Genomic DNA, 23,285 nt, shown 5'->3' with positions numbered 1-23,285 from the left:
ACACATCACAATGGATGGGGAGAGAAGAACCAGAAAGGCTTTGAGTTTAAGATCCTCAAGTCTTTTCAGCTGTCACACGTCTTCCCATTGTCTGAGAGGTGACACATTACGCTCTGTTGAGGGAGAGCACAGTAATAGGCCTCATCTTCCTTGAGGTCAAATGTCATCTTTATTGCTTAAATGTTAAGAGATCAATCGTCTGAAGTTGATTTTATTGATCATTATACATACAACATACCCAGGTCATATGTTGGAGCATACAGACCCTTCAGTCATCATCGTTATCATCCTCAGGGACGAAGATGTCATGCTCTTCCAGCAGCGCAGCAAAGTTCTTGCTGATCAGAGTTCCGACATACAGGAAGGGGATCACAACCACAGCAATCCGGAAAAGGCCAAATGAGGTCTGGACAATTGTCAACAATTCCATCACAAAAACATATCTATGTTAGCCTGCAATGCTGTGTGATTTTATACACAATGACAACCAGGATAAAAATAAAAATGAATGTCAAATCATTTACATGATGCATGCTTTACACATTTAAACAGGCATGTATTTATAACACTTACAGTGAAATGGAGAGGTATAGGCTCACCGAGATCCTACCTGCGATTAAACATGACTATTAAGTTATGAGATATAACGTTAATTACAAATCTTGCCTGGCCATTTTATCATGCACAAATACCTTTCAGGCACCTTTACTAAATTCCTCCCTCCGCCTCTTTCATTTCATAAATGACCTGCGCATATTTTCAACAGACAGCACTCACCTTCTTGGGTTTTGGCAAAATACCACCTGATGCTGAGTACACAACTGTTCGGTAATGAGATAGTGCCTCCCCGAATGCATTAGCATAAAACCCAGAAAATGTTGGCACACGACTGTTTTTCAACACCAACAGTCTGCCCTGACGAACCAAGACCGACGCCATCTTCCAAGCCTTTGACGCTCGCAGCAATGCGGAAGGAGATCATTTTGGATGCACCCAAGCACCGCCCCTGAGCCTGCGCCCTCCTTTTACTCGAATATTTCTCATGATTAATTAACAGTGTTTTTATGATAATTTATTGCAAACGGAGCTGAATCCGTAGTACAGCTGTAGTACAAAACAATACATTTGTAGCAGCAAGAATTGCAGCAGTACATTTATTTCTTCATGTGATCTGTAAATGTTTTCCAGTATGTCAGCAATATTTACAAGTACCAATAGCAATACAATGCACAGTTACCATACATGGCACTCAGCAATAATGTATCATCACTACAATAGTTATTGATTAAAGAAATGTAAACCTTTCAGTAAGTAGCATATCAGTAAATACTGTTGTGGAGAGTGGGGTAAGTTGAGCCTTAAGGTTCGTTTCGCCTGCCCTTGTTTCTAAGAAACCATACAACATTAATCATGTGACCAAGTAGCAGAGGCACACAAGGTCTTAACCGATGACAGTCTGAGCATGCTAAACCTATCAAGAATCTCGCAGACCAGTTTCATGGGCTTAGTACACCATTAGTATTAGTATTTTTTGCATTCATGGGCTTAGTAGCCTCATGCAGAGAACTTGCCTATGAATTGGCACATCAAAACAACATCCCTGTCCCTGACAACTGGTCAAGAAATGGAAGGGTTAATAATATTGAATATAGTGATCTATATCTGAATGTAGACATACATTTCAGATATACAATATACCACACCCCCATTCCATGAATTAAACTTTGACCTACCAGCACTCACTTACCCCAAGGTAACTCAACCTACCCTGTCCCTATGCATACCCGGGGAAAGTTGTGCCAAGAAACCACTTTTTTGAATGAGCTGTTTCAAAACTTAAATGTTTACATGAATTCTGATTATTTTCAGGGATACACAACATCCTGAAATATATATAGATATCAATGTTGGAACGAATACTGTATTTTCCTTGATGTAGTGATGCTGAATGTAAAAAATGGCTCAACATACCCCACTCTACCCTACAGCCAAAATATGTACAGACCCCCTTTACATAACTGGGTAATTCTGCTTGAACACAGACCTCAATTGCCTAATTGAAAAAGTGGATATGAGAGGGGAATGAATGTATTTGGAGGAATTAACTGGGTAATTGCCTCTCATTCTGTAGATTAAAAATATACTAAACGAGTGAGGTGCCAATTGTGCAATGGACAACTTACACCTACATCCCTACCATTAAAATCATTGTGCTTGATCTCCAGAAGTTTCTTCTATGTACTTACTTACATATTTTGATTTCCATACACCCCAAACAGGGTAAATAGTCATTGATATATTAAATTCAATATTCAATAAAAAGGACTAGTCATAAATAAATAAGTCAACTCATAATATATACACATATAATACAAATACAGCAAAATAAATATTTTTCAGCAAGTGAGATGAGTAATAATAGAAATTAAAATCGTACTTTGGACAAAAGTGGAAATGTAAACAGCTTGAGATAAATCTCCTTCACTTGTTGTGTATCATGGTGTTTCCACAGGCCAGTGGTTTCCCTCTGATCATGTAGAACCAGCAAGTGATAACTCCTCTCTACACAGGAAAACAAAATGATGTGTTTAGTCATCCGAAACTACACAGACACCACAAACATCATGTCATATAAAGCATATTCTGGACATACTTAGTTATGTTCCCTCCCCTTTTTACCTAATGGTTTTTGAAGGTAAGACGCCTGAAGAACTTGTTTATCTCAAATACTCCAGGTCTGACTGGTACCCCTGCGGTGCTGCTCTCTCCCAGCCTCACAATCTGTCCAGCAGTGATTGCTGCCCTGAGGCTCATGCTCTTCACCACCCGAGACCCAGGCCCCAGGCCAGAGGTAGGCCGGGAGGACACAGTAATGTAGGAGGCATCCTTCTGCGGCTCCTGGTAACTCACTAAGACAGAGAAAAGGGGAGAAACAGTTGATCAGCAGTGCTACTAACAACAGCCATAATCATTTGCACAATTATAAAATAATAAATACAGCACATCATGCATCACCTGCAGCAGTAAGAATGGTGTCTGTGGTGCTGGCGAGCTCCAGAAGGATTGTGGGATATGCAGGATGTAACATGAAGAGCTTTCGGATGACTGGCATGGCTTGAACCACCCCTGGTGCCACCTGTTAACAGAGCAAGACTTAAAATAGATTTCAACTACTGAACTCCATAGTACGATAGGCACAAATATGTAATCCTTTACCTATCGGGTTGGGGTTAATTCCACAAATTACGGGAGACACCAAAAGGGACTTTCTATCTTCCGACTGCCAACCTGAACATTGACTATTGTTAACATTCTGGCAGCAAGGTTCTGGTTAATTCCACTAATTCAATTCTAATTCAATTCTCTCTTCTTGTAAATTCAAATTAATTCAATTAAAATGCAATTTTTGTCAATTATCCAAAGTGTCTGCTAAATGACTACGGTCAGTCTTTGAATTCAGAGATAATTCAATTCCTCTCAATTCCAATGCTAGGTAAATTCCAAGAATTTAATTCCCAATTGAATATTCCGAACAATTCCACAAATTACATTCCGAAATTAAATTCCCTCAGGCTTTCAGGCTGATCATATCAATATCCATACAGCTTAGCTATACTGAAAATATTGAAATACAACTTTAAATGATTTTAAACAAATCCTGCAGTACATTTTTCAATACTAACTGCATTAATTCCATTAACTGGAAAATGTACAAATATTAAATTCAAATTCAAATAGTTCAAACAGTCTAATTCCAATTCCATAACTTGACGATTGTTGAAATTTGAATTGAATTCAACATAAATTCTCCACTTCATGAGTGAATTCAAATATTTAATTGGAATTTCAAATTAAATTGGAATTGACCCCAACCCTTGTGCCTATACCACTGAAGGATGAAGCAACATAACACGCTCTCATAGAACATATATTCCTGCTCCTTATAAGGATTCAACAAGGGACTCACAAGTGTCTTGGTGAGGTTCTTTGGTGGTCTGACAGGGTCACCGGCCCAGAAAAGGAAAGCTGATTGAGCAGATGTCATGATTGAAGTACCTTCCAGGTCAAGGCGTGGACAAATAAACTCTGTCTCCCACAGACTACGCCCACTGGCTCCATCAACCACCTGAACCTGAGATCACAGAGAGATGGATGGTCATCTTTGTAAATATGTATAACTGTCTGAGAAGTATAATAGCTATAGGTGTAAGTGTTTGTAGAAGGAGATGATACTTTTCTCATTCTAGGGGCCCCAGACTTCTGTATGAGGAGATCTGGGATTCCATCCTCGTTGAATTGGCCTGGTGCTGGACGACTGAGACAATGATAAATGATTCAGGTTATTTTAGCTCTATAACTTTATAGAGCAGTGGTTTTCAAACCTCTCCTTCGGGGATCCCCAGTCGCTCCATATATTTGAACTATTCTAGCGCTAGCACACCCGATTCAACTTGTCAGCTAATTACCAAGCCCTTGATTAGGTCAAGTAGTTGAGCTAGTTCAGGGCTACAACTAAATTGTGAAACTTCTGTGGGTCCCCGAGGAGGTTTGAAAACCACTGTTATAGGGTATTACTTTATAGTTTTATATATTGATATTGATTTCTGTATTGTTGGGAAAAGAGCTTGCAAGAAATGCACTTCACTGCACTTGTGCACGTGACAATAAAACTTGAAGCTATCCCTTTTATGCTTAGTCATATACACCCTAATGATAAACTTCTCCATATATCATGGTGACCATATATCCTACCTGTGTATGGCTGAGGAGGTAAGAGTCCACTCGGTGTGTGCGTCCTTCTCTCTCAGCAAAGAGAGCTTGCTGGAGAGCTTGCCACACACCAGCACCCAGTAACTGCGGCTGGAGTTGAGGTTGGAGATGGAGTCCAGGCTGTTGTGGTTGTTACACAAGCCAGCCACTAGGGGGACCAGGAACTCCACTTGCTCAGTTCCACTGGACAGAGAAAGTCAAACAGTCGTTCAAACAGGCACTCTATTGTAATTGTGTAACCGAGCACTTTCTTAGCCTTACCTGGAGATGTGTATGAGGGAGGAGTTGGTTTTCCTAAGCTTCTCCCAGCCGGGGTCCTTCAGTCTTAGACCAGGGGATATGGGTGTTTTTCCAGTAGCCCGAGTGTAAATATCTCCCAGGGATACAGCCTCTACAGTGCCTGAGTTAGTATAGCAGATACATTATCAGACATTTAGTCATTTCAAATAAGAAACATATTTTTTCAAAGTCACTGTGCTTGATATAAAATGAATCCCTTACCTAGTCCAAATAGAATGTAATATGCCCCCAGCTGTGTCTCATGAAACAGGGGACCAATCAGCTTTCCAGAGACATTAAAGGTCGTGAGGTTAAAGGTCACGGGATGTCCAAGCAGAGCTCCAGTCAGCCCAGACAGCAGGAGCAGTGAGAGGTCAGACACCTGAAAATAAGTTTGAGACAGTTTGATGGGAGCATTCTAGACTGACAGGAAATTGAGTGTTGTTAACACAGTGACTCTGAAGATTTGGGAGTATGGTCTATATTGTAATAATAATATGATTTATATAGTAACAATTGTCTTATTACAGCAATAAATATGTATAGGTGCCAAGCCAGAGATTGTCATACCTGGTCAGCAGGTAAAGTGGCAATCAGCAAGTCAGGAACAGAGTCACCTTGGAGATCTGGCAGGGAAACTGCCTGGGACTGGATCTCCCCTGGGGCTACCGACCACAGCTTCTTCCCTGAGGAGGAAAATACAATACTGAACATAAAACTATTAACTACAACACATTATTAATACATCTACACAACTGCTACAATGTTCATGCTTGTAGCTGTGAAACTGAACCATTAAAAGCAATGCATTTCTGTGGTTGTTGTCTGACCTGTGGTGCCGTTGACAGCAGTGAGGTGTGCAGACTCGATGAGCAGACACACGGGGCCGCTAGCTCTGTCTCTCTGGCCAGATAGGGGAATGGCGCTGTTGGGGAGGGCTCTGAGGGCAGCGCCCCCTGCTGGCAGTGGTGATGGGTGGGCTTCGTACTGCAGCCCACACTGGATGGACTCCACAGGTTCCCTGAGGACCCTCCTCCAGAGCACCTCACCACTGAATGCAGATAGGGCCACCACACTGTACTCTGAGGGAGAAAGAGAAGGGGGTAAAGGTGGATGGGGTTTATTACGTGTGGCAAATTGTGTGTTCTCAGCAGTTTACTGGGGCTAGCAGGATTAGATATGGAGATTAGTATTACATAATCACTGGTAGATTTTTATGGTGTACAGTGAGGAGGTGGGCTTGAGAGAGAATAACGCCTAAAAATGAGGGTTGAAAATATCCTCTTCGTTACTACGACAATGTCCCTTGCTGTTTCCATAGATACCTTTGTTGTTCCCCGCAGAACTGAAGAGATGGGTATTGTTGCTCTTTTGAGTGACTCCTATTAGCACATCCTCAACTGAGTCATTGTCAACATCCCACAGTTCAAGAGGAGGTGGGGTAACACCTAAAGAAGAAGAAAACCACTGTTACAGACAGGAACGGTTTGTAACTACTATTTACTAAACTAGACCTGCGGTTGCTTTGCTAACATGCTATTATAATAATCACGGTAATGTGTAATCATAGTAATCCAGACTGTGTAATATCCACCCCCTGACAAAGACAGTCAGCTAAATCTGAGTTTTGTGTTCTCAACTGCTTTCTCATACAGTTGACTTTATTGTGATGTTGACTGTGTGCTTATCTTAATCTAAAGCACTAGTCTACTCAGAGTCTGACCAGTCGGACCTGACCTGTAGTTTTCTCTTTCTCTGCTGTGAGAGAGAGGTGTATTGGTATCAGCAACCAGCAACATGTGGGTAAACTGTAGTGTTTTCATGTGTATTGTTTATACATTAGACCTCTCACTCACCTCCCACATGATCACCCAGCTCTTTCTCCCACTGCGGCCGTTTGTCCAGTTCCCCATGCTGACAAGGCACCAAAAAGGCACACAGCAGCACCACCAGCATGGCACAGACCAGAGGCACCAGGAAAAACGCTGCCCGGATGGCTCCCCTCACCTTAGCCTTCTTCCCGTCCGGGTCAGCACTGGCACTGACACCCAATCCAGGGCCACCAGAGGCCCCAAGCCCCCCTCCATCCTCTACTCCCTCATCCCTGTTTGTCTCTCTCTGGCTCCAGTACTGCATGCCCTTCTCCTCTCTCTCGTGCCTCTTTTTTCCCGGGAGCCGTTCTCTCCACTCATCATCGTCCTCCTCTTCCTCCTCTGCCTCATCTTCATCCCCTACGAGCCTCCCTGTTCTGCTCCCTCTCAGCTCTGAGGTACCTGTACCCATGCAGTTGCCCCTCCCCAGGCCATTGCGGGGATAGTTGAGGACCAGGTCGTCCTCCTCGCTCTCGTCCTCACTGTCGGCCTGAGTGAGGGGGTCATACTCTCCAAGCTCCGAGCCCTTCTTCCCTGTGAGGGACATACACACAAAGACACACACGGTTAACCTATTACTGCAGTGGGCTAAATCAGGGTCACACAGAGTTGTTTCTTGGTAGTCTTAAACAAATCTACGTTGAAACAAAAGTATACACCTCACACACATGGTTATGGGCTTAAAAAAATGAAGACACCTGTACATGTCAGATTTAGAGTTGAAATGTATTACATTTTGAGTTTGCATCCCAATATTACACTTAATATAATTCACAGAAGACTGAAATATAACAAAACCATATGACATAGAAACACTGGATAATGTTTATTAATTATGATATTCTGACAAATATTAATAACATTCCACCCTTGAGGCCACTAGAGCTCGATTTGGTCATTTGACTGCAGGACAGGGGTCTACAGATCTGTTCTGGAAACAAAGCCCAGGTGAAAACTAGAATGATCTGATAGAGCATGGTGGTACCTGATAGAACGATAGACATCCCAAAAGGCCAGGGAAGTTACTCAAATATTGTTTATTTTAACACCAAATTAATGATGTCCTACCCTGGTCCCAGATCTGTTTGTACCCTTGCCGACTCTATTGCTCATTGTTTGGCATGACAATAATTGCCAAGTTAAATGAAGGACCCCCATTACATGGCCTTATATGTAGTTATTTGTTGAACACGAGATTTAAGCAAGTAGCTAAATCTGTTATAACATTATTATGACAGTGAGCACTGAGCAATCAAGCGACTTCGATGTGGCACCTTACTGCACTGTACAGTAGCTAGCTAGTGCGGCACATAGGATTGTGAATGATGCAATGTTTTTCTATTAAAGCTTGAAAAGAAACGAAATATCAAACATTGAAAATAAGTGTCGATTTTCACCTCTCAATTCTGTACTGTCATTAAACAAATAAAAACATTATTTTGTGTTATTGCAATCAACATTACTGTAGCTAGCTGGCTGGCTGTTCTAGCTAGCTCACATGAGCTAACAGAATGACACCAAAACAACATTGAGACAAGACACGACTGGTACAAGGACTACACAACATCCTTTTACCTAATCAATCATATCTATTTCCCAAATCATTGCAAAGCGTCTCTTACCAGGCAATTTGAGAGCACGGGACAAAGCTGCAGCCATTGCAAATTGTAACGGCGCTGTGCTGCAGAATTGATCCTCTCATCCCACGGAGGCGCCAAAGAACTGTTGTGTGTGTGTGTGTGCGTGTGTGTGCCACACTGTGTGGACGTTTCGGGACCGTAGCGAGTGCATTCTGGGATACAACGTTTTTTCATGCCAAAAATAGTCGCAGAGAGGAAGAGACTAAGTCAGTAGATGCTATTTACTAGTTGGGTGTATTCATGGATGCCAAGGGAAGCCAGGCTTCCCCCCAAAAATTACCAATAGAGAAATGTATGTATTTTCCGTCTCTGTGTTTTCATAATTTTCTTTCAATGCGCAAGAGGCTGAACGTATCTCACCAGAGAAAGTAGCCGAGAGAGCAAAACAGCGCCCCTCTTTCTCTATGTGTAGGCCACCTATCTCATGCGGTCTGGTCATAAAGGGTATGACATTTCTGCAGCCCGTAGTATTGAAGGCAAGGGAAGACAGGGAGCGAGCATTTTGTCCCCCCTTGATAAAAAAAATCGAAATAAAATAATAGCCAATCAGCGCTGAGATAAACTCAAAAAAAGGTGTCAAGGGAAGCCAGTTTGGATTTGGCTTCACCCCATCACAGAGAAATATGTCATTGATCAAAGCAACTTGAATTGTTGCATCTCATTGTGTTGTTGTCCTCCGGTGTCTAGCAAGCTAAAATTGGCCCTTAAATTAGCCATGGATGAAGATTGGACTTGTGGTTTTACTTAATTCTCCATACTGGCCAATGATTATAACGGCAATTCTGATCCAATCATAACATACATTGTGCCAGTGGACTGAGAGGATGGGAGTTCAATATGTAGGTTGTAGCTAGATGTAGAAGACTAATGTTAACTAGCTAACGTTGCCCATGAAAGGAAGTTGGGCTAGCGAGCAAGCATTTTAGCCACGTAGCCTAAGGCAATAAAAAATACAAGTGTGTACTGTATGACAGAGTCATAGACCGTTTCGTCAACAGGAAAGAGCAGGATGACATTGGCGTTTCTCTACAGGTAGGGTGAGTCAACATGTTTCTTCTTCTTGCATGAACACAAAAACACACATACAAATCAGAACCATGGACAGCCAAATCATATTTAACTTACATTGATTGGACTAAATTGTTTTTGGTATATTTTAGTTGTCCCTGTATTAGACTAAATAGGTGATTTGATGGTGTTGAAATGTCGAAGTTGAAATGGTGCTGAAATAGTGGAGGCAGCTCCTGTTTTCATTTTGACTTGCAGTAACTCTCTGTGTTTCTAAATCAATAGTTGTTTAGTAGTCCGAAAAAGTCGGAAACATTACTTTCTTCACCATGCTGTAGGTCATGAAACTGTTTGTTACGTGCAATATGCTTTGTGGACTTTACAGAACAGAGATTACTCTCCGGTTTTGTGATGGAACAAAGGAGTGGTTGAATTTATTCTGCCACTGTGTCTTCTTATTGTCTCTGCCTTAGGCATACATCCCAGCACAACGCATATGAACTTACAAGTTATAGAACAAACAACGCAATTATCACAACGCATACACTATATATACAAAAGTATGTGGACACCCCTTCAAATGAGTGGAATTGGCTATTTCAGCCACACCCATTGCTGACAGGTGTATAAAATCAAGCACACCGCCATGCAATCTCCATAGACAAACATTGGCAGTGGTGGCCTTACTGAAGAGCTCAGTGACTTTCAACATGGCACCGTCATGGGATGTCTGTTTCCAAAAAGTTGGTTTGAGAAATTTCTGCCCTGCTAGAGCTGCCCCGGTCAACTGTAAGTGCTGTTATTGGGAAGTGGAAACGTCTAAGAGCAACAGCGGCTCAGCCGCAAAGTGGTAGGCCACACAAGCTCACAAAACTGCCGAGTGCTGAAGTGTGTAGCGTGTAAAATTTGTCTGTCCTCGGTTGCAACACTCACTACCAAGTTCCAAACTGCCTCTGGAAGCAACATCAGCACAAGAACTGTTCTCCAGGAGTTTCATGAAATGGGTTTTCCATGGCCGAGCAACCGCACATGGTTCGGGCTAGGCCCCTTGGTTCCAGTGGAGGGAAATCTTAATACTACAGCATACAATGACATTCTAGACGATTCTGTGCTTCCAACTTTGTGGTAACAGTTTTGTGATGGTCTTTTCCTGTTTCAACATGACTATGCCCCTTTGCACAAAGTGAGGTCCATACAGATGTTTTTTTGAGATTGGTGTGGAAGAACTTGACTGGCCTGCACAGAGCCCTGACCTGAATACCATCGAACACCTTTGGGATGAATTGTAACGTCGACTGAGAGCCAGGCCTAATGCTCTAGTGGCTGAAAGGAAGCAAGTCCCCGCAGCAATGTTCCACTATCTAGTGGAAAGCCTTCTCTGAACAGTGGGCTGTTATTTATTTATTTAACCTTTATTTAACTAGGCAAGTCAGTTAAGAACAAATTCTTATTTACAATGACGGCCTACACCGGCCAAACCCGGACAACGCTGGGCCAATTGTGCGCCGCCCTATGGGACTCCCAATCACGGCCGGTTGTGATACAGCCTGGAATCAAACCAGAGTGTCTGTAGTGATGCCTCAAGCACTGAGATGCAGTGCCTTAGACCGCTGCGCCAAAGGGGACCAACTCCACATTAATGCCCATGATTTTAGAATGATATGTTCGACGAGCAGGTGTCCACATACTTCTGGTGTATGTTGTCGTTTTTTCTGGCTTGGCTTTCCCAGTGATTTTACCCACGCATCTCTACTGCTCTTTAGTGGTTATTACTACCAGAGATGGTTAGAATCTATACCTCCTCTGGTTATTACCCCTCCACGAAATGACTGACAAACATAATTAAGTTTTACTGACTTTTATGGTGCATTAATGGAACCTTGTTTCATTACGGACTGGAAAGGAGGCTACAAAATACAATTTTGTGGTTGAAATTATTATTTCACCACATGAGAGACCTTTCACATTGATTCATCTGATTTTGCCTGTGTCCAGCTCTGCATGGGAAGGTGTTTTACCACTTGGCTGTGGTAGGTCTGGTAGTGACAGTAGGATGGATGAGGGAGGCATGCATTGAGAAAATACAGATATGGGACACAAATACAAGGCATCATACTTAGTCATGATCACACAGGGTCAGGAAGGAAATTATATGACAAATAATGATCAGTTAAAAATCATCTACTATATCATGCCTTTAACACCGACACACACACACACACACACACACACACACACACACACACACACACACACACACACACACACACACACACACACACACACACACACACACACACACACACACACACACACACACACACACACACACACACACTCTGCTCTGTATGCTTCTATAACTTCATAGTGACATTTTGGTTTTACAGTGTTCCTACCTTTTTGTATCGCCTACCATTTTTTTGTAAATATATATACAATACTGCCACCTCGTGGCACAAAGTTAAATGCACTCGGGTTTTGGTGGAAATTCCGGAAACAATTTATGGTCAATAACTAGTAGGTTTCCATCAACAACAGATTTTAATGTGAATATTTAAAAATCCGTATAAAGAAAATATGCGCATTTTCCCACCAGTGGTGTTTCCAAGAAACGGACTTGTTGCTGATAAAAATCTGGGCGTGATGACATATTTGAATATTTATTGGAAAGGAGCATCAAGATCACCGCGCACTTTCATCACCCTTTGAAGTTCATCATACATTATTTAATCTGTAGCCTAATAAACTGCATGGTTTCCCAAATCGTAGTGGGAGGGGCACCCACCACGTCGTCTTCGTGTGACTCCCAAGTTTAGTTTGATATGATGGTTACTAGATCAATATTTGCGAATAAAGGCGTTTCCACAACCATGTTATCCATCATTCATTTTACCAACAAAAAAAGATCCTACCATGTAGAAAGGAACACGTTACCTGTCTGCATTTATACAATTGTACCGAAACTTCCTGTTTCCATCACAGCTTTCGGATTATTTTCATAGGGTATGACTACTCATATAAAAACTGTGGATGGAAACATGGTTATTAGCTAGGTTTCCAACCAATTGGCAACGGATGTATATATTCCCAAATCAGCATAAAGAAAATATGAGCATTTTCCCACCAGTGGTATGTTTCCAATAAACTGACTTGTTGAAGTCAAGTCACTGCGTGTTTACGTAGTACACACAACATTAGATTTTAAAAGTTAAAGTTCAATGTGTTTTCATCGCATTTTCAACTACCGATAATTTTGTTAAATAGCAAATGTGCCTACTCTGCCTAAAAACTTTTTTTTATACAGTATGACATTATCCGCATAAAACTGCTGATGGAACGTGGTTAGAGAAATAGAAGGCAGAAATGTTCTTTATGTTGAAAAAGGTTTTGGAGAAGGTGCAGTAAGTACTATTATAGATGCCTGACGTTCTATTTTTATGTAATAGTACGTTACAATCATGGAAAATATAATTCCATTCTGGTTCTGTGTAACCTTGTGTCAGTATCCCGAAAGGGGTTTATATTTTACATGAGAGGTCGGGGCAGATCCATGTCCCGCAAGGCATCTCACAAAGTAGGTGAGTCACCTAAACAGGCGGACCTGTACCCGTTCAAAAATTGATCTCGCAAATCTAGGCGAGGACACGGGCGTCACCCCGCGTCGTTATTTTCCTTACTCATCAGTTTAAGGCATAACCAATCGATGGTCGAGGGCATTACTTAGGTCTGTATGCAGACTATTACACTCATGGTGTTTACCATTGGTGTTCACTTCAAAAAGTATAAACCTACAGCTGCATTTTATTTTCTGAGCGCATTATGTGATACAGAATTGTACGTTTCCATTCCTCCATTTAATCAGGTAAAATATAGCTTTTCTACGAGATTTTACTTATTTACACTGGTTTCAAGCGATTTTTAGCGCAAAGGTTGATGGGAAAGATAAAACGTTTCATTTACCCCCGTATTTTTTTTTACTTCGTGAAGAGCAATCGATACCAGAGGTCTCTAAGGCTGTGTAATTTATTTATATTTGTTTGTTTTATGTTAAAAGTATAATCTTTTGTTAATTGATGACCAATGGCATAGATGTGATCATTGACACTTCACATGACCTAATAGGCCTTTAAAACCATATAAAATATGAATTTCTCTTAAAATAATACACTCTGATTTTTAGATCTTACTAAACAAATGTTAGAGTAAAATAGATATGTATTGGTATTTCAAACAACATAGATATATTTAAATTGTATACGTAATTATATCAACAATGTAGTTTTTCAAGGAGCTCTCGAATAAATATTTTATTGAGTTCGCCATTTTTGATCCAACTTGCCTTCCATAGTCTCTTCTCGTTTTTCTCCGTCCAGTTACGATCATTCACGCGCTTGAGTGAAAGAAGATGGAAGATATTTCTTTGGACGAAGTGATACGTCGACGCGGTTTCAACAACAAAGAAACAGTTAAAATGTATTAATTTAGCAATTTATGAGTTTGAATGCAATTTATGAACGTTATGCCTTGAGTTGTATCATTCAACGTAATGAAGAAATTCATTTCCCAGAAAGCCTAGGCTATTTCAATTCCTCAGCGGTCCTGTTCAAGGCCTGTACTCGCCGTTGGATTAGCTACAATCATGTAGCTATTATATCGCTTCACTGCAGACACTGATTTTCCTGATATCAACGAGCCAAATACGCGCAGCTAACTATTTATCAGGGCTCCGTTTAACTAGTTAGCTAACAAGGTAAAAAAAATGTTTTATCAGCATTTGATGACGGTAAGTTAGCTATCGACCAAAAAAGAACCGAATAAGGTTAACAGTTCGCTGGAATGTACGTTAGGTAACGTAGCTAGCTATAAACTAACAATGGTTACAAACGCGAAAACGTATAGCTAGCTAGTTAGTATACCTATAGATATGGTACAGAGCGCGAGGCAGTCTTGTAGATCCTCTACCCAGAGCCATATGTAGTCAACTAGTTGTAGCCTAGTCCTCCATGATCTAATATTCACATTTTGGAAAACACAAGGAGCGCATACCAGAACAGCTAACGTTATACTATTTGATTTTGTATATCGCTTTGAGTATTCCTAGAGAGCCATACTGAATGTAGGGCAAAATCAAATCCTATAACTGGTCTTATATGCGCTCCATGTGTGTTTTGCTAAATGTGGATATTAGATCATGTAGGATTAGGCTACAACTAGTTGACTACCAATGTCGACCTCTTCCTCTTGTCTTTCAGGCCTATGTTCGGCAGGGGTGCAGGAGGGGTCGGGAGGACCTTTGATGCCCGACAGAAAATTGGGATGACAGATGTCAGACAGAGACTTGGTGGAGGGGGAACCGGTAACCAAAAACCAGACCTGGATAGATTTTCAGTAGTATCAAATATTCAACGGAATTACTTTGTTGGAACTCAAACAATTATTTAATTCTGAACAGCTTTTGGAGCAATGCTCAAGGTAATGGGTGAAATTATACCTTTTGCCAGAGTTGAAGCAGGTATTTTGTGTGAGGACCTGCCTGTTGCCCCGTTGAAAAATGCTTATTGAGACTGTCTCTTACCTAAGCCCCATTACAAAATAATCCTCTGTTTCAAACTACACATTTTACTGTTGTACTACATTACGTTCTGTTAAGCATTCTTACAAGTCAGATCAGACATTGGAATTGGTTCTTGCTGTCTGCTCACACTTGTCCTGATCTCGCTTCCTCCAGCTTTTCAAGTGAAGGATGCCAGAGAGAAACTCGGCCAGAAAGATGCCCGCTTTCGAATCCGTGGCGGAGGAGGAGCAGGTGGGGTCCAGGATGCACGACAGATGATCAACTCACGGAAAGGAGGACAGAATACATTTAATGTTACCCCACAGAGTTTACAGCAGATACAAGCAGCACAGCTACAGACACATGTGCAGCAGATACAGATACACACTACCAACGACATTGCCAGTGCAAATGCTAGGCAGTTTACCCCCAACCTACAAGGAATGAACATTAGAGCTGGGGTTACGCCACAGCTGGGGGGTGCACCTAAGAGGATGATGGATGCTCGTGATAGGCTGAGCCTCAAGAGGAGCATTGGAGCTCCACTAAGCCAAGGAATGGCGGCACCCATGAAGATCACCAAAACCTTCCAGGTAAGTGATCAGGTTGACAGTTGGCTCCAAAGTGATAGTAACCACAGGTCCAGGATCTGCTCTAATATTATCCAGGCTTAGCTACTAGACAGAATTGTCCCACTTGTCGCTCAAGATGTGCACGGATAAGAGAAAATGCAAATTCTTGCATTGTTTATAGTGGTAAAGCATAACCTCACTCCAAACATAGTTGATAGCTAAAGTTAATTGGAAATTAGTTTAAAATTCAACTAGGCTTATTTTATATTTAGTTATTGGTAGCATGCTTTTAGAGTCAAATATATTAATTCACCTTCTGAATAATGATTTTATTTAACTTTTTTTTTAGCAGCAAAGGCCGGTAGGGATGTCAAGTGGGATCCGTATGAACATGCCAAGCAGGAGTTCCCAGGTAAGGGACATTTTTTGAAAAGATAAGAATCAGAAGGTTAGATGGCAGAATTGATTCAAATTCTCTTAAGAGTATATCAACTGAATTTGGTTGATTTCTGCTGGTCATGCGCCACTGCAATGCATATGTGAGTGACTAACATACCATCTCTCCCTCAGTCTTTCTCAGGTGATGATGATATCCCTAGCAAACAGATGAAGACCACTACTGGCAACCATATGCTGCAGTCACGGGTGCGAAGACTATGCTAGATTTTCTTAACTTTTCTCTATTTCTGTTGCTTTTCCCTAAATGATCTGTATCTGTAATTATTTATTATTCAATGTAACTCGAATATCCCTTTAATACTGCCACACTGGCTGTATTGGTGTCTCACTCTCAAAACTTTCCACTCATTCACTGAAAAGCTTCAATGCTTTCCCTCTTTCTCCAACAGCCAGGCACCCTGGGCTGCCCTTTCTCCATGTCAGCCCCCATCACTAAAGTAGTCAAAAACGATGCGTACACCGCTCCTCGTCCCCCAGTGCCTGTGGCACCCACAAGGCCCAACCCTAGTGTAGGGGCCTCCCGCTCCTCTGCTCTCGCCTTACAGCCCATCTCCAGGACCCTCAGGCAGGCAGGGCCCACAGCGGAGCCCAGCTCTCAGCCTCCTCCACCCCCACAGGTCAGTATCCACGTCCATTCACCCAGCTACTTGAGCACTGGATTACATAAGGTAATCTCTATAGGAATGTGTTGGTAGGGATGCTAGCAGATACCTATAGACTTCCAGTCATTGTGCTAATGCTAGTTATCATTGGCTCGCAAAACTACCTCTAACTTCATACTGGACAGAGACATCCAAATGGTATCCACAAGTTCATCTGACTCTGGGGAAGTAGATAAATGGCCTCCTTGTCAGAAGTATCTCTCTAACCCAGCGGTGGGCAATTCCAGTCTACTGGGTCCTGATTGGTGTCACAGTTTTGCCCCAGCTAACACACCTGACTCCAATAATCACCTAATTATGATCGTCAGTTTAGAATGCAGTTTGATTAATCAGTTGTTTGTTATGGATGGAGAATAAGTGTGACACCAATCAGGCCCAGAGGACTGGATTTGCCCACCTCTCCTCTAACCGGTTAACAAGCGGTAAAATTAGTTCCAAACAGTACAATAATGTGACCAACAGAAAAGGCTTTGCATGCGTAAAAGGAACTGACATTTTTCATATGAAGGAAAGCGGCCAGGTTTCAAACAATTAAGTATATGTTTTCAACCTGTAACTGCCACCAGCTCAGATTGCAAGGTGGTGGTTGAATGGAGAGGACGTGCACTTGTTTTTTTTTAACCATGCCAGATCGGCTACCCTGGTTGGGAAGCAGTGCAGTTTGCTTCATATTAGGAGTTAAGAAATACAAATAGTAGTAAAAGAAAGCTGGGATCCTCCTCTTTTGAATAGACACACATCAACACGCGATTGCATTTAGAATTGTTCCGCAATGACTGGGCTTATAAGAACACGTCTCACTCCAAGCAGATAGCAACCAGCTGTTTGAGGAGCTGCGAGTGCTCAATGCCCGACAGGTGATATTCTGCTCAAACTAGGCTCTGTATGCGGTGCGCATTTAATAAATAAGATGCATAACGAACTAATGAAAACACACGGCAATTTAATTCCATTAAGTTATGCAAATTAAACTATAGACTGATAAGCATGACCGGTCAAATATATTGATGGCGGCTAACCGACTAACGGTCAATTGCATCCATTTTTTAAAATCTCAATATCAAATAATTTCTGGGTAACAATTAAGTGCCTAATGTAATTTATTTTGACGATTTTAATCGAAAACAAAAATATATTCTTAGCAAAGAGCAATTTCTCAAGCAAGAATCTTGCTAGGACTGTCTGGGAGTGGTCTGAGTGAGGAGGGGAAACTGAAAACTAGCTGTTATTGGCAGAGAGGTTTGGAACTCTGTCTATTGACTAATTTACTGCATAGTGAGGTCACCAGGCAGGCCAAACTCCATCCCCACCTCAACAGGCTGAAATTTAAAGTGGTCTTTTCAAACGGCTCCTACACAAAAAAGGAATTAATTTTCACAGTATTATTCCAACTTCACAGTTTGGAAATGTATATAAACCACAGGAAAGTCACATTTTGGACTGCACTGGGCCTTTAACATCACTAGTTGGCTGCATAGCAAGCCTCGGGGTCAGTATTCAACCTACTTCTCTCTCGTTGACGATAGATGAACGTAACGCCTACCGTTGGCTTGTTGTGTTGGTGTGAGCTGTATATGTATTTGATTGTAAAATGTTTTGGTGCACCCCTTCAGCCTACCTTCAGTCCTCTGGAGGGGACAAAGATAACAGTGAATAATCTGCACCCCCGTGTCACTGAAGAGGACATAGTGGTAAGTGCCTCATGCTGTTCAGTACTCTGCTGTTTTAGATTCTCTAGCTGTGTGTGTAAATTGCAGGTCTGCTTACGATGCAGCCATGACTCATTTATCACATTCAACTGACCTTTTTCCTGTGTTCTTGTGACGGTCCACAGGAGCTGTTCTGTGTGTGCGGTGCCTTGAAGCGAGCGAGGCTGGTGAAGGTGGGGATTGCCGAAGTGGTGTTTGTGAGGAAGGAGGACGCTGTGAGCGCCTACAGGAAATACAACAACCGCTGTCTGGATGGTAAGGGCCTACAGCAAGGGCAACATTTATTTTAAGGTTGATTGAGTTTTTTTGGCACCATCCTCTGGTAATGATGCAGGTGATGAATAGTTATCTGAAAAGACATTGGTTTTACTTTCTTAAATCTTTATTCATTCTCTTCCCAAGGCCAGCCCATGAAGTGCAATCTTCACATACAGGGGAATGTCATCACTTCAGACCAGCCCATTCTTTTGTAAGTCTCTCTCTGTCTGTCTTTGTTATATTCATATTTCTCACTGCCCCCTTGGTTACATTGCATGCAAATCAAACTTTCCAGTATTCAATTGTAGTCCACGATGTGCATGATTTCTTCCTTTCCAATTGCAATGCACGTTGTCTTTCAGCATCACATAAAATCTTATATGGATCTCCTCTTTTTCTCTCTCACAGGAGGCTCAGTGACACTCCAGGCAGTGGAAGGAAAGAGGGTCTGCCCCTCTCTTTGTCTCGCCCCGGGGGTCGTCCAGCCTCCTCTCAGCCCACACCTGAGGTGGATCCCCAGACCATCCTCAAGGCCCTGTTCAAATCTACTGTCCAGACCCCCTCTACCACAGAGTCTCCTGGTTCACAGTGCACAGCCTTCCGCATTAAGATATAACTTTCTAGTACATCCACACACATACGTGACACATAATACATCCACCCTCCTGTTTGACAGACATCTACTGACATGATCAAACAACATGATACTGTATTTGTATAAATTTGACAGATCATTGGCAGGTTGTAACATCTAAAATTAACACACTGATGCCATCGTCAAGATTTTTAGGAAAGAAAAACATCTGTAGCCGTGGCATACCTCATAGATGCATGCCTCATAACGGACCAATGTGAGGCAGTCTGATTTGTTCATTTATTGTTTTAATCAAATTTGGTGGGGGGATAAACTGGACAGTTGTGGGTATTTTTTGTATCACATGGTTCACTTTTACAACTGTTCGAATAGTTCACATTGAACACCCCTCTTGGAATCATGAGATGTTTTGTGTTGGTTGGAGTTTCCTCCCCCCAAACCGATGGTCTCACTATGACCTGATGCACGAACTCATGAAGATACTTGTACTGTGAACTACAGGCAACAGTGGTTCTTGTACTGGACATGATATAAAGTTTGATTTCAGAATGACTTGTACACATGCTCGTATTCCATTGTGGTTTTTGGTTTGCCGTTCTCCTTTTTGTGGCATTCGCGTTCTATGCTTATTTGTGGCTGTTTACTTTTTATTGCTTTTTGCGCAGCTTAGAGAAGTTATGCTAATTTGCTCAATTTATGTTCAACTGTCTGTAAATTGCTTTTTACAGCTGCCTTTTATGTCAGTCATGAAGATATGGTAGTGAGGTCCGATCTCTGTACAAGTTAATTACTGCCAATAAATATGTTGCTTTATAAAGATGTGTTCATTTTGATGTGTGTGTGTATATAAATAATTTGTTCATATCCTTATTTCTCAATAGAATTTTGACACTAATGCAAAATTGTCTTTAGGTCTGTCTGCTAGACTGGGGTTCACAAAACCTTTTGGGGCCGGAGATCCCTTTTGTGATAGCAAATTCATCAGGGACCCCCTCATAAACAGATTACAACGCGCGTGCAATTTTAAAAAGGGCCTTGCAAGGAGCTTTACATTGTCTGCTGGGTGAACCCAAGCCCTGGGAAGGAGCATTTAAAAGACCCTGCTCTTGGCATCTGAGAGAAAATGTAGCAGTTTTAATTTTGTCATGGGGCAGACATGTTTTGTTGTTGCAGCTTTAAAGCTATTATCCTGCAATTCTACACATTTTGCCATGAGGCAGAGAGCAAACTGCTGTTTTAAAGCTTTAATTGGGGAATAGAATTGAGTTTAAACATAAATGGTGGAGTACTGTGAATACCAATATCCCTGAGCCTCCCTAGGCCCATATTGCCCAGGATTAAGGACATCAATTGTAGATAAATACTATTACATACTTTAAATTTATTCCACAGATCCCTTGGCCAACCGTCGTATAATCTGTTAGTATGTTAGTCATAAAAAAATGAAATGTAAAACATATGTTGAGATCTGGCCGCGGACCCCTGCAGTACACCTGGACCCCACTTTGAGAACCCCTGTGATAGACAGCTAGAGCCTCTAAAAAGTAGGATTAACATTTTTGATGGGGGGATTTGTATTAAGCACATTTAGACTACAACCAATCCATTTCTACTTCCTGTGTGAAAGGTCGCAAAGAAGATGGCGCCGTCCAGGACGAAACATGCCAACCAGACGTGTGTTATTCCAGGAGGTTTTACGGGTAACCATTGCTAAAATAACACACGTAAACGGAGAATGCGTTTAAAAATATATAATTTGAGGTTTGTTAGTTCGCTCATGATCTCATTCTGTTTCAACCACGCTAGCTTGCTTCTAGCTAGCAAACTCCACAAACGTATGTCGAACACTGAACTTAAACTTGCTTCAAGACCAAACTTTGTAAACACATGAGTCTTGAGGTTGTTGATGTCTTATGGTGTTTAACGATTAAAATCGGTCAACTTGATTTCTGTGTATTATTTGGACTGCATTCCCTAAGATTACATCATGTAGCTTAAGCAAAGATTGTCTGTTTAACTCTCAGGCTAAAGCCATTAGTAACCTCTGTCTCCCTGGAGTTGTAGACAATGTATTAGGATCTGCCTAGACAGATGTTTGTCTGTTTTGACTGTATTTTGACTTAACCACTCTTCTCAGTGCTTTCTCTACAGTTCAGTACTGACAGTGTTGCCCAGCACAAAATATGTGTAAAAGAGCACCAGGTGCGAGCAGAGAAAACCACACAAAGACCCCTTGACAGAACACTGTTTGTCCTTAACATTCCCCCATATTGCTCTGAGGTACGTTTTTTGTAAAGACTGTCAATTACCAATCAGTGTGCATGTGATTGTTGTACTATTAGCAAGTCTACAGAAAAATGTAATGTTTGTGCTACAGCTGTCTGTGGCCAAATAAGGTATAAAAGTACTAATCTCTTTCTGCTGTCTTTCAGGGTGTCATAAAGGAGCTCTTCTCTCAGTTTGGTCCTGTTCAGTCAGTGAAGCTCAGGGAGAAGCCAGGGTCCTTTGAGCACTCAGGACCCAAGCTGGCCAAGTATTTCACACCAGCACAAAAACAGGTATGCCCTGAATCCGGACAACGAAGCTCGGGGTTTAGATCAGATTGATTATTGAAGTGCTTATGGACACTCTTTCAGTATTGAGCATTTTCTGTTTCCATTCCCCACAGGGGTTCAGAGTGGGTTACATCGTGTTTCAGAAGGCCATCAGTATTACAGCAGTGAAGTCCCATCCCCATGATGTCCCATTGGTTGTTTCCACAGAGCAGCGACCTGTGTGGACAGGTCTACAGAGTGAGCTTTAAAGTCCTCTTCTAGATGCTTGGTCTTTTCTAAATGTTGGCAGAATGTATCAAATTGGAAAGACATTTCACCCAGATTTAATACAGTATTTAACATGCCTTTCACTTGTCTCGCTTTGTTTCTTTGTCTTTAGAATGGATTCATCAGTACAAGCAGTCATTTGCTCAGCCAGACAAACTACAGGAGGCAGTTGACACCTTCATGCAGGATTATGATAAGAGAAAAGAAGAGGTCAGATTCTCCCTCTCTCAATCTCAACTCTTCATTTTGGCATTTGTTAACATACTTTTTTGTTTGTTTCTTACCCAGGAGGCAGAGCGACAAAAGGAGGAGGCTGAGGAGCAGCTGGAGGATGAGGAGGGCTGGGTAAAAGTTACCAGGGGTAAAAGTGGGACCAAGACCCGCCCCCACAGTGAGGTATCCAATCAGAAAGCTCTGCAGAAGGAGAGCCGAAAAAGGAAGCGGAAGGAGCTCATGAACTTCTACACCTGGCAGCACAGAAACACACAGAAAGAACGTAAGTTATGGTTCCAGTCATTTGATCACAACAGAAGCACAATGTGTGGTGAAATCATTATTCTTTAGTGCAAAACTAACTTTTTTGTTCAGTCATTCTGGCTTCACTGCTAACTTTGTCCATATTACTCAGTCACTCTGGATTTTGAAAAGGGTTATTCTCGCTTTCAGACATCGCTGAACTGAGGAAAAAGTTTGAGGAGGACAAACAGCGAATTGCTTTGCTAAGAGCACAGAGGAAGTTCCGACCTTACTGAATCAACAGTTTCTTCTGAGATTCTCACCACCTTCCTGTTTTTTAAAATCACCTAACCCCACCATTGATGTCAATAAATATCAATTTGTATAGTTCTTGTTTGTCACTGATACAGTAATTTATGCAGTCTACAAGTTTGATTGGTATTCGATTCAAAAGATGTGAATCAATACCTTAGGATCACTTCAGGTTTTCCAACAGACACCCTTATATTCTGCTCTTTCTGGGGCTGTAGGATAGGAGGCTTTAATATCTGATATTTACTTTTCAGGTGCAGCGCTATGCACTCAGTTTACGTGACCTTTACCAAAGTGTCAAAGGCAAACTGGATGCAT

At 41.7% G+C, this 23,285-nt stretch overlaps 3 protein-coding genes, 1 long non-coding RNA gene and 1 other non-coding gene across 9 annotated transcripts; 2 read left to right on the top strand and 3 right to left on the bottom strand.

Annotated features, from left to right (window-relative positions):
- Nucleotides 1-193: 193 nt before the first annotated feature.
- On the bottom strand, nt 194-918 carry LOC139535684 (uncharacterized). Of its 2 annotated transcripts, XR_011667186.1 has the most exons (3): nt 778-915; nt 574-610; nt 194-406 (listed from the first exon to the last, which is right to left on the bottom strand). It is a non-coding gene; the product is annotated as an uncharacterized lncRNA (long non-coding RNA). The 2 variants fall into 2 exon arrangements; XR_011667180.1 differs by having other exon boundaries at nt 574-918.
- Nucleotides 919-1,059: 141 nt separating this feature from the next.
- Nucleotides 1,060-8,689, bottom strand: LOC139535516 (protein FAM234B-like). The gene is made up of 13 exons (XM_071335026.1): nt 8,543-8,689; nt 6,906-7,454; nt 6,375-6,497; nt 5,880-6,131; nt 5,620-5,735; nt 5,272-5,431; nt 5,032-5,170; nt 4,753-4,953; nt 4,234-4,315; nt 3,968-4,132; nt 3,016-3,136; nt 2,680-2,909; nt 1,060-2,562 (listed from the first exon to the last, which is right to left on the bottom strand). The coding sequence occupies exons 1-12, from the start codon at nt 8,577-8,579 to the stop codon at nt 2,680-2,682; spliced, it is 2,175 nt and encodes a 724-aa protein (XP_071191127.1). The 5' UTR covers nt 8,580-8,689; the 3' UTR covers nt 1,060-2,562.
- A 4,418-nt stretch (nt 8,690-13,107) lies between these two features.
- Nucleotides 13,108-13,262, bottom strand: LOC139540144 (U12 minor spliceosomal RNA). Its single transcript, XR_011668099.1, has one exon. It is a non-coding gene; the product is annotated as a U12 minor spliceosomal RNA (small nuclear RNA).
- Nucleotides 13,263-13,890: 628 nt separating this feature from the next.
- On the top strand, nt 13,891-20,194 carry LOC139535320 (polymerase delta-interacting protein 3-like). 4 transcript variants are annotated; one of them, XM_071334744.1, is made up of 10 exons: nt 13,891-14,041; nt 14,821-14,924; nt 15,297-15,715; nt 16,047-16,106; nt 16,265-16,339; nt 16,543-16,770; nt 18,429-18,506; nt 18,650-18,779; nt 18,927-18,993; nt 19,191-20,194. In XM_071334744.1, the coding sequence occupies exons 1-10, from the start codon at nt 13,974-13,976 to the stop codon at nt 19,396-19,398; spliced, it is 1,437 nt and encodes a 478-aa protein (XP_071190845.1). In that variant the 5' UTR covers nt 13,891-13,973; the 3' UTR covers nt 19,399-20,194. The 4 variants fall into 4 exon arrangements, with proteins under 4 accessions (XP_071190845.1, XP_071190764.1, XP_071191001.1 ...); XM_071334663.1 differs by having other exon boundaries at nt 16,044-16,106; XM_071334900.1 differs by lacking the exon at nt 13,891-14,041 and adding an exon at nt 14,180-14,318 and having other exon boundaries at nt 16,044-16,106.
- Nucleotides 20,195-20,948: 754 nt separating this feature from the next.
- LOC139535229 (ribosomal RNA-processing protein 7 homolog A-like) lies at nt 20,949-23,045 on the top strand. Its single transcript, XM_071334586.1, has 7 exons — nt 20,949-21,077; nt 21,515-21,657; nt 21,810-21,935; nt 22,046-22,169; nt 22,312-22,409; nt 22,488-22,695; nt 22,866-23,045. The coding sequence occupies exons 1-7, from the start codon at nt 21,017-21,019 to the stop codon at nt 22,949-22,951; spliced, it is 846 nt and encodes a 281-aa protein (XP_071190687.1). The 5' UTR covers nt 20,949-21,016; the 3' UTR covers nt 22,952-23,045.
- The last annotated feature ends 240 nt before the right edge of the window (nt 23,046-23,285 follow it).

Source organism: Salvelinus alpinus, chromosome 1, assembly GCF_045679555.1.
Source record: "Salvelinus alpinus chromosome 1, SLU_Salpinus.1, whole genome shotgun sequence".
Taxonomy (NCBI): Eukaryota; Metazoa; Chordata; class Actinopteri; order Salmoniformes; family Salmonidae; genus Salvelinus; species Salvelinus alpinus.
This window is presented reverse-complemented; position numbering and strand designations above follow the sequence as displayed.

Excerpts from the sequence above, each read along its gene's own strand:
- LOC139535516 (XM_071335026.1), bottom strand. The coding sequence starts at position 8,579 with ATGGCTGCAGCTTTGTCCCGTGCTCTCAAATTGCCTG. Across the intron at positions 3,137-3,967 it reads AGAACCTCACCAAGACACTT|GTGGCACCAGGGGTGGTTCA; the intron begins GTGAGTCCCTTG and ends CTCTGTTAACAG. Across the intron at positions 2,910-3,015 it reads CACCATTCTTACTGCTGCAG|TGAGTTACCAGGAGCCGCAG; the intron begins GTGATGCATGAT and ends TCTCTGTCTTAG.
- LOC139535320 (XM_071334663.1), top strand. The coding sequence starts at position 13,974 with ATGGAAGATATTTCTTTGGACGAAGTGATACGTCGACGCGGTTTCAAC. Across the intron at positions 16,771-18,428 it reads AGCCTCCTCCACCCCCACAG|CCTACCTTCAGTCCTCTGGA; the intron begins GTCAGTATCCAC and ends GCACCCCTTCAG. Across the intron at positions 18,507-18,649 it reads TCACTGAAGAGGACATAGTG|GAGCTGTTCTGTGTGTGCGG; the intron begins GTAAGTGCCTCA and ends GACGGTCCACAG.
- LOC139535229 (XM_071334586.1), top strand. The coding sequence starts at position 21,017 with ATGGCGCCGTCCAGGACGAAACATGCCAACCAGACGTGTGTTATTCCA. Across the intron at positions 22,410-22,487 it reads ATGATAAGAGAAAAGAAGAG|GAGGCAGAGCGACAAAAGGA; the intron begins GTCAGATTCTCC and ends TTTCTTACCCAG. Across the intron at positions 22,696-22,865 it reads CAGAAACACACAGAAAGAAC|ACATCGCTGAACTGAGGAAA; the intron begins GTAAGTTATGGT and ends TCTCGCTTTCAG.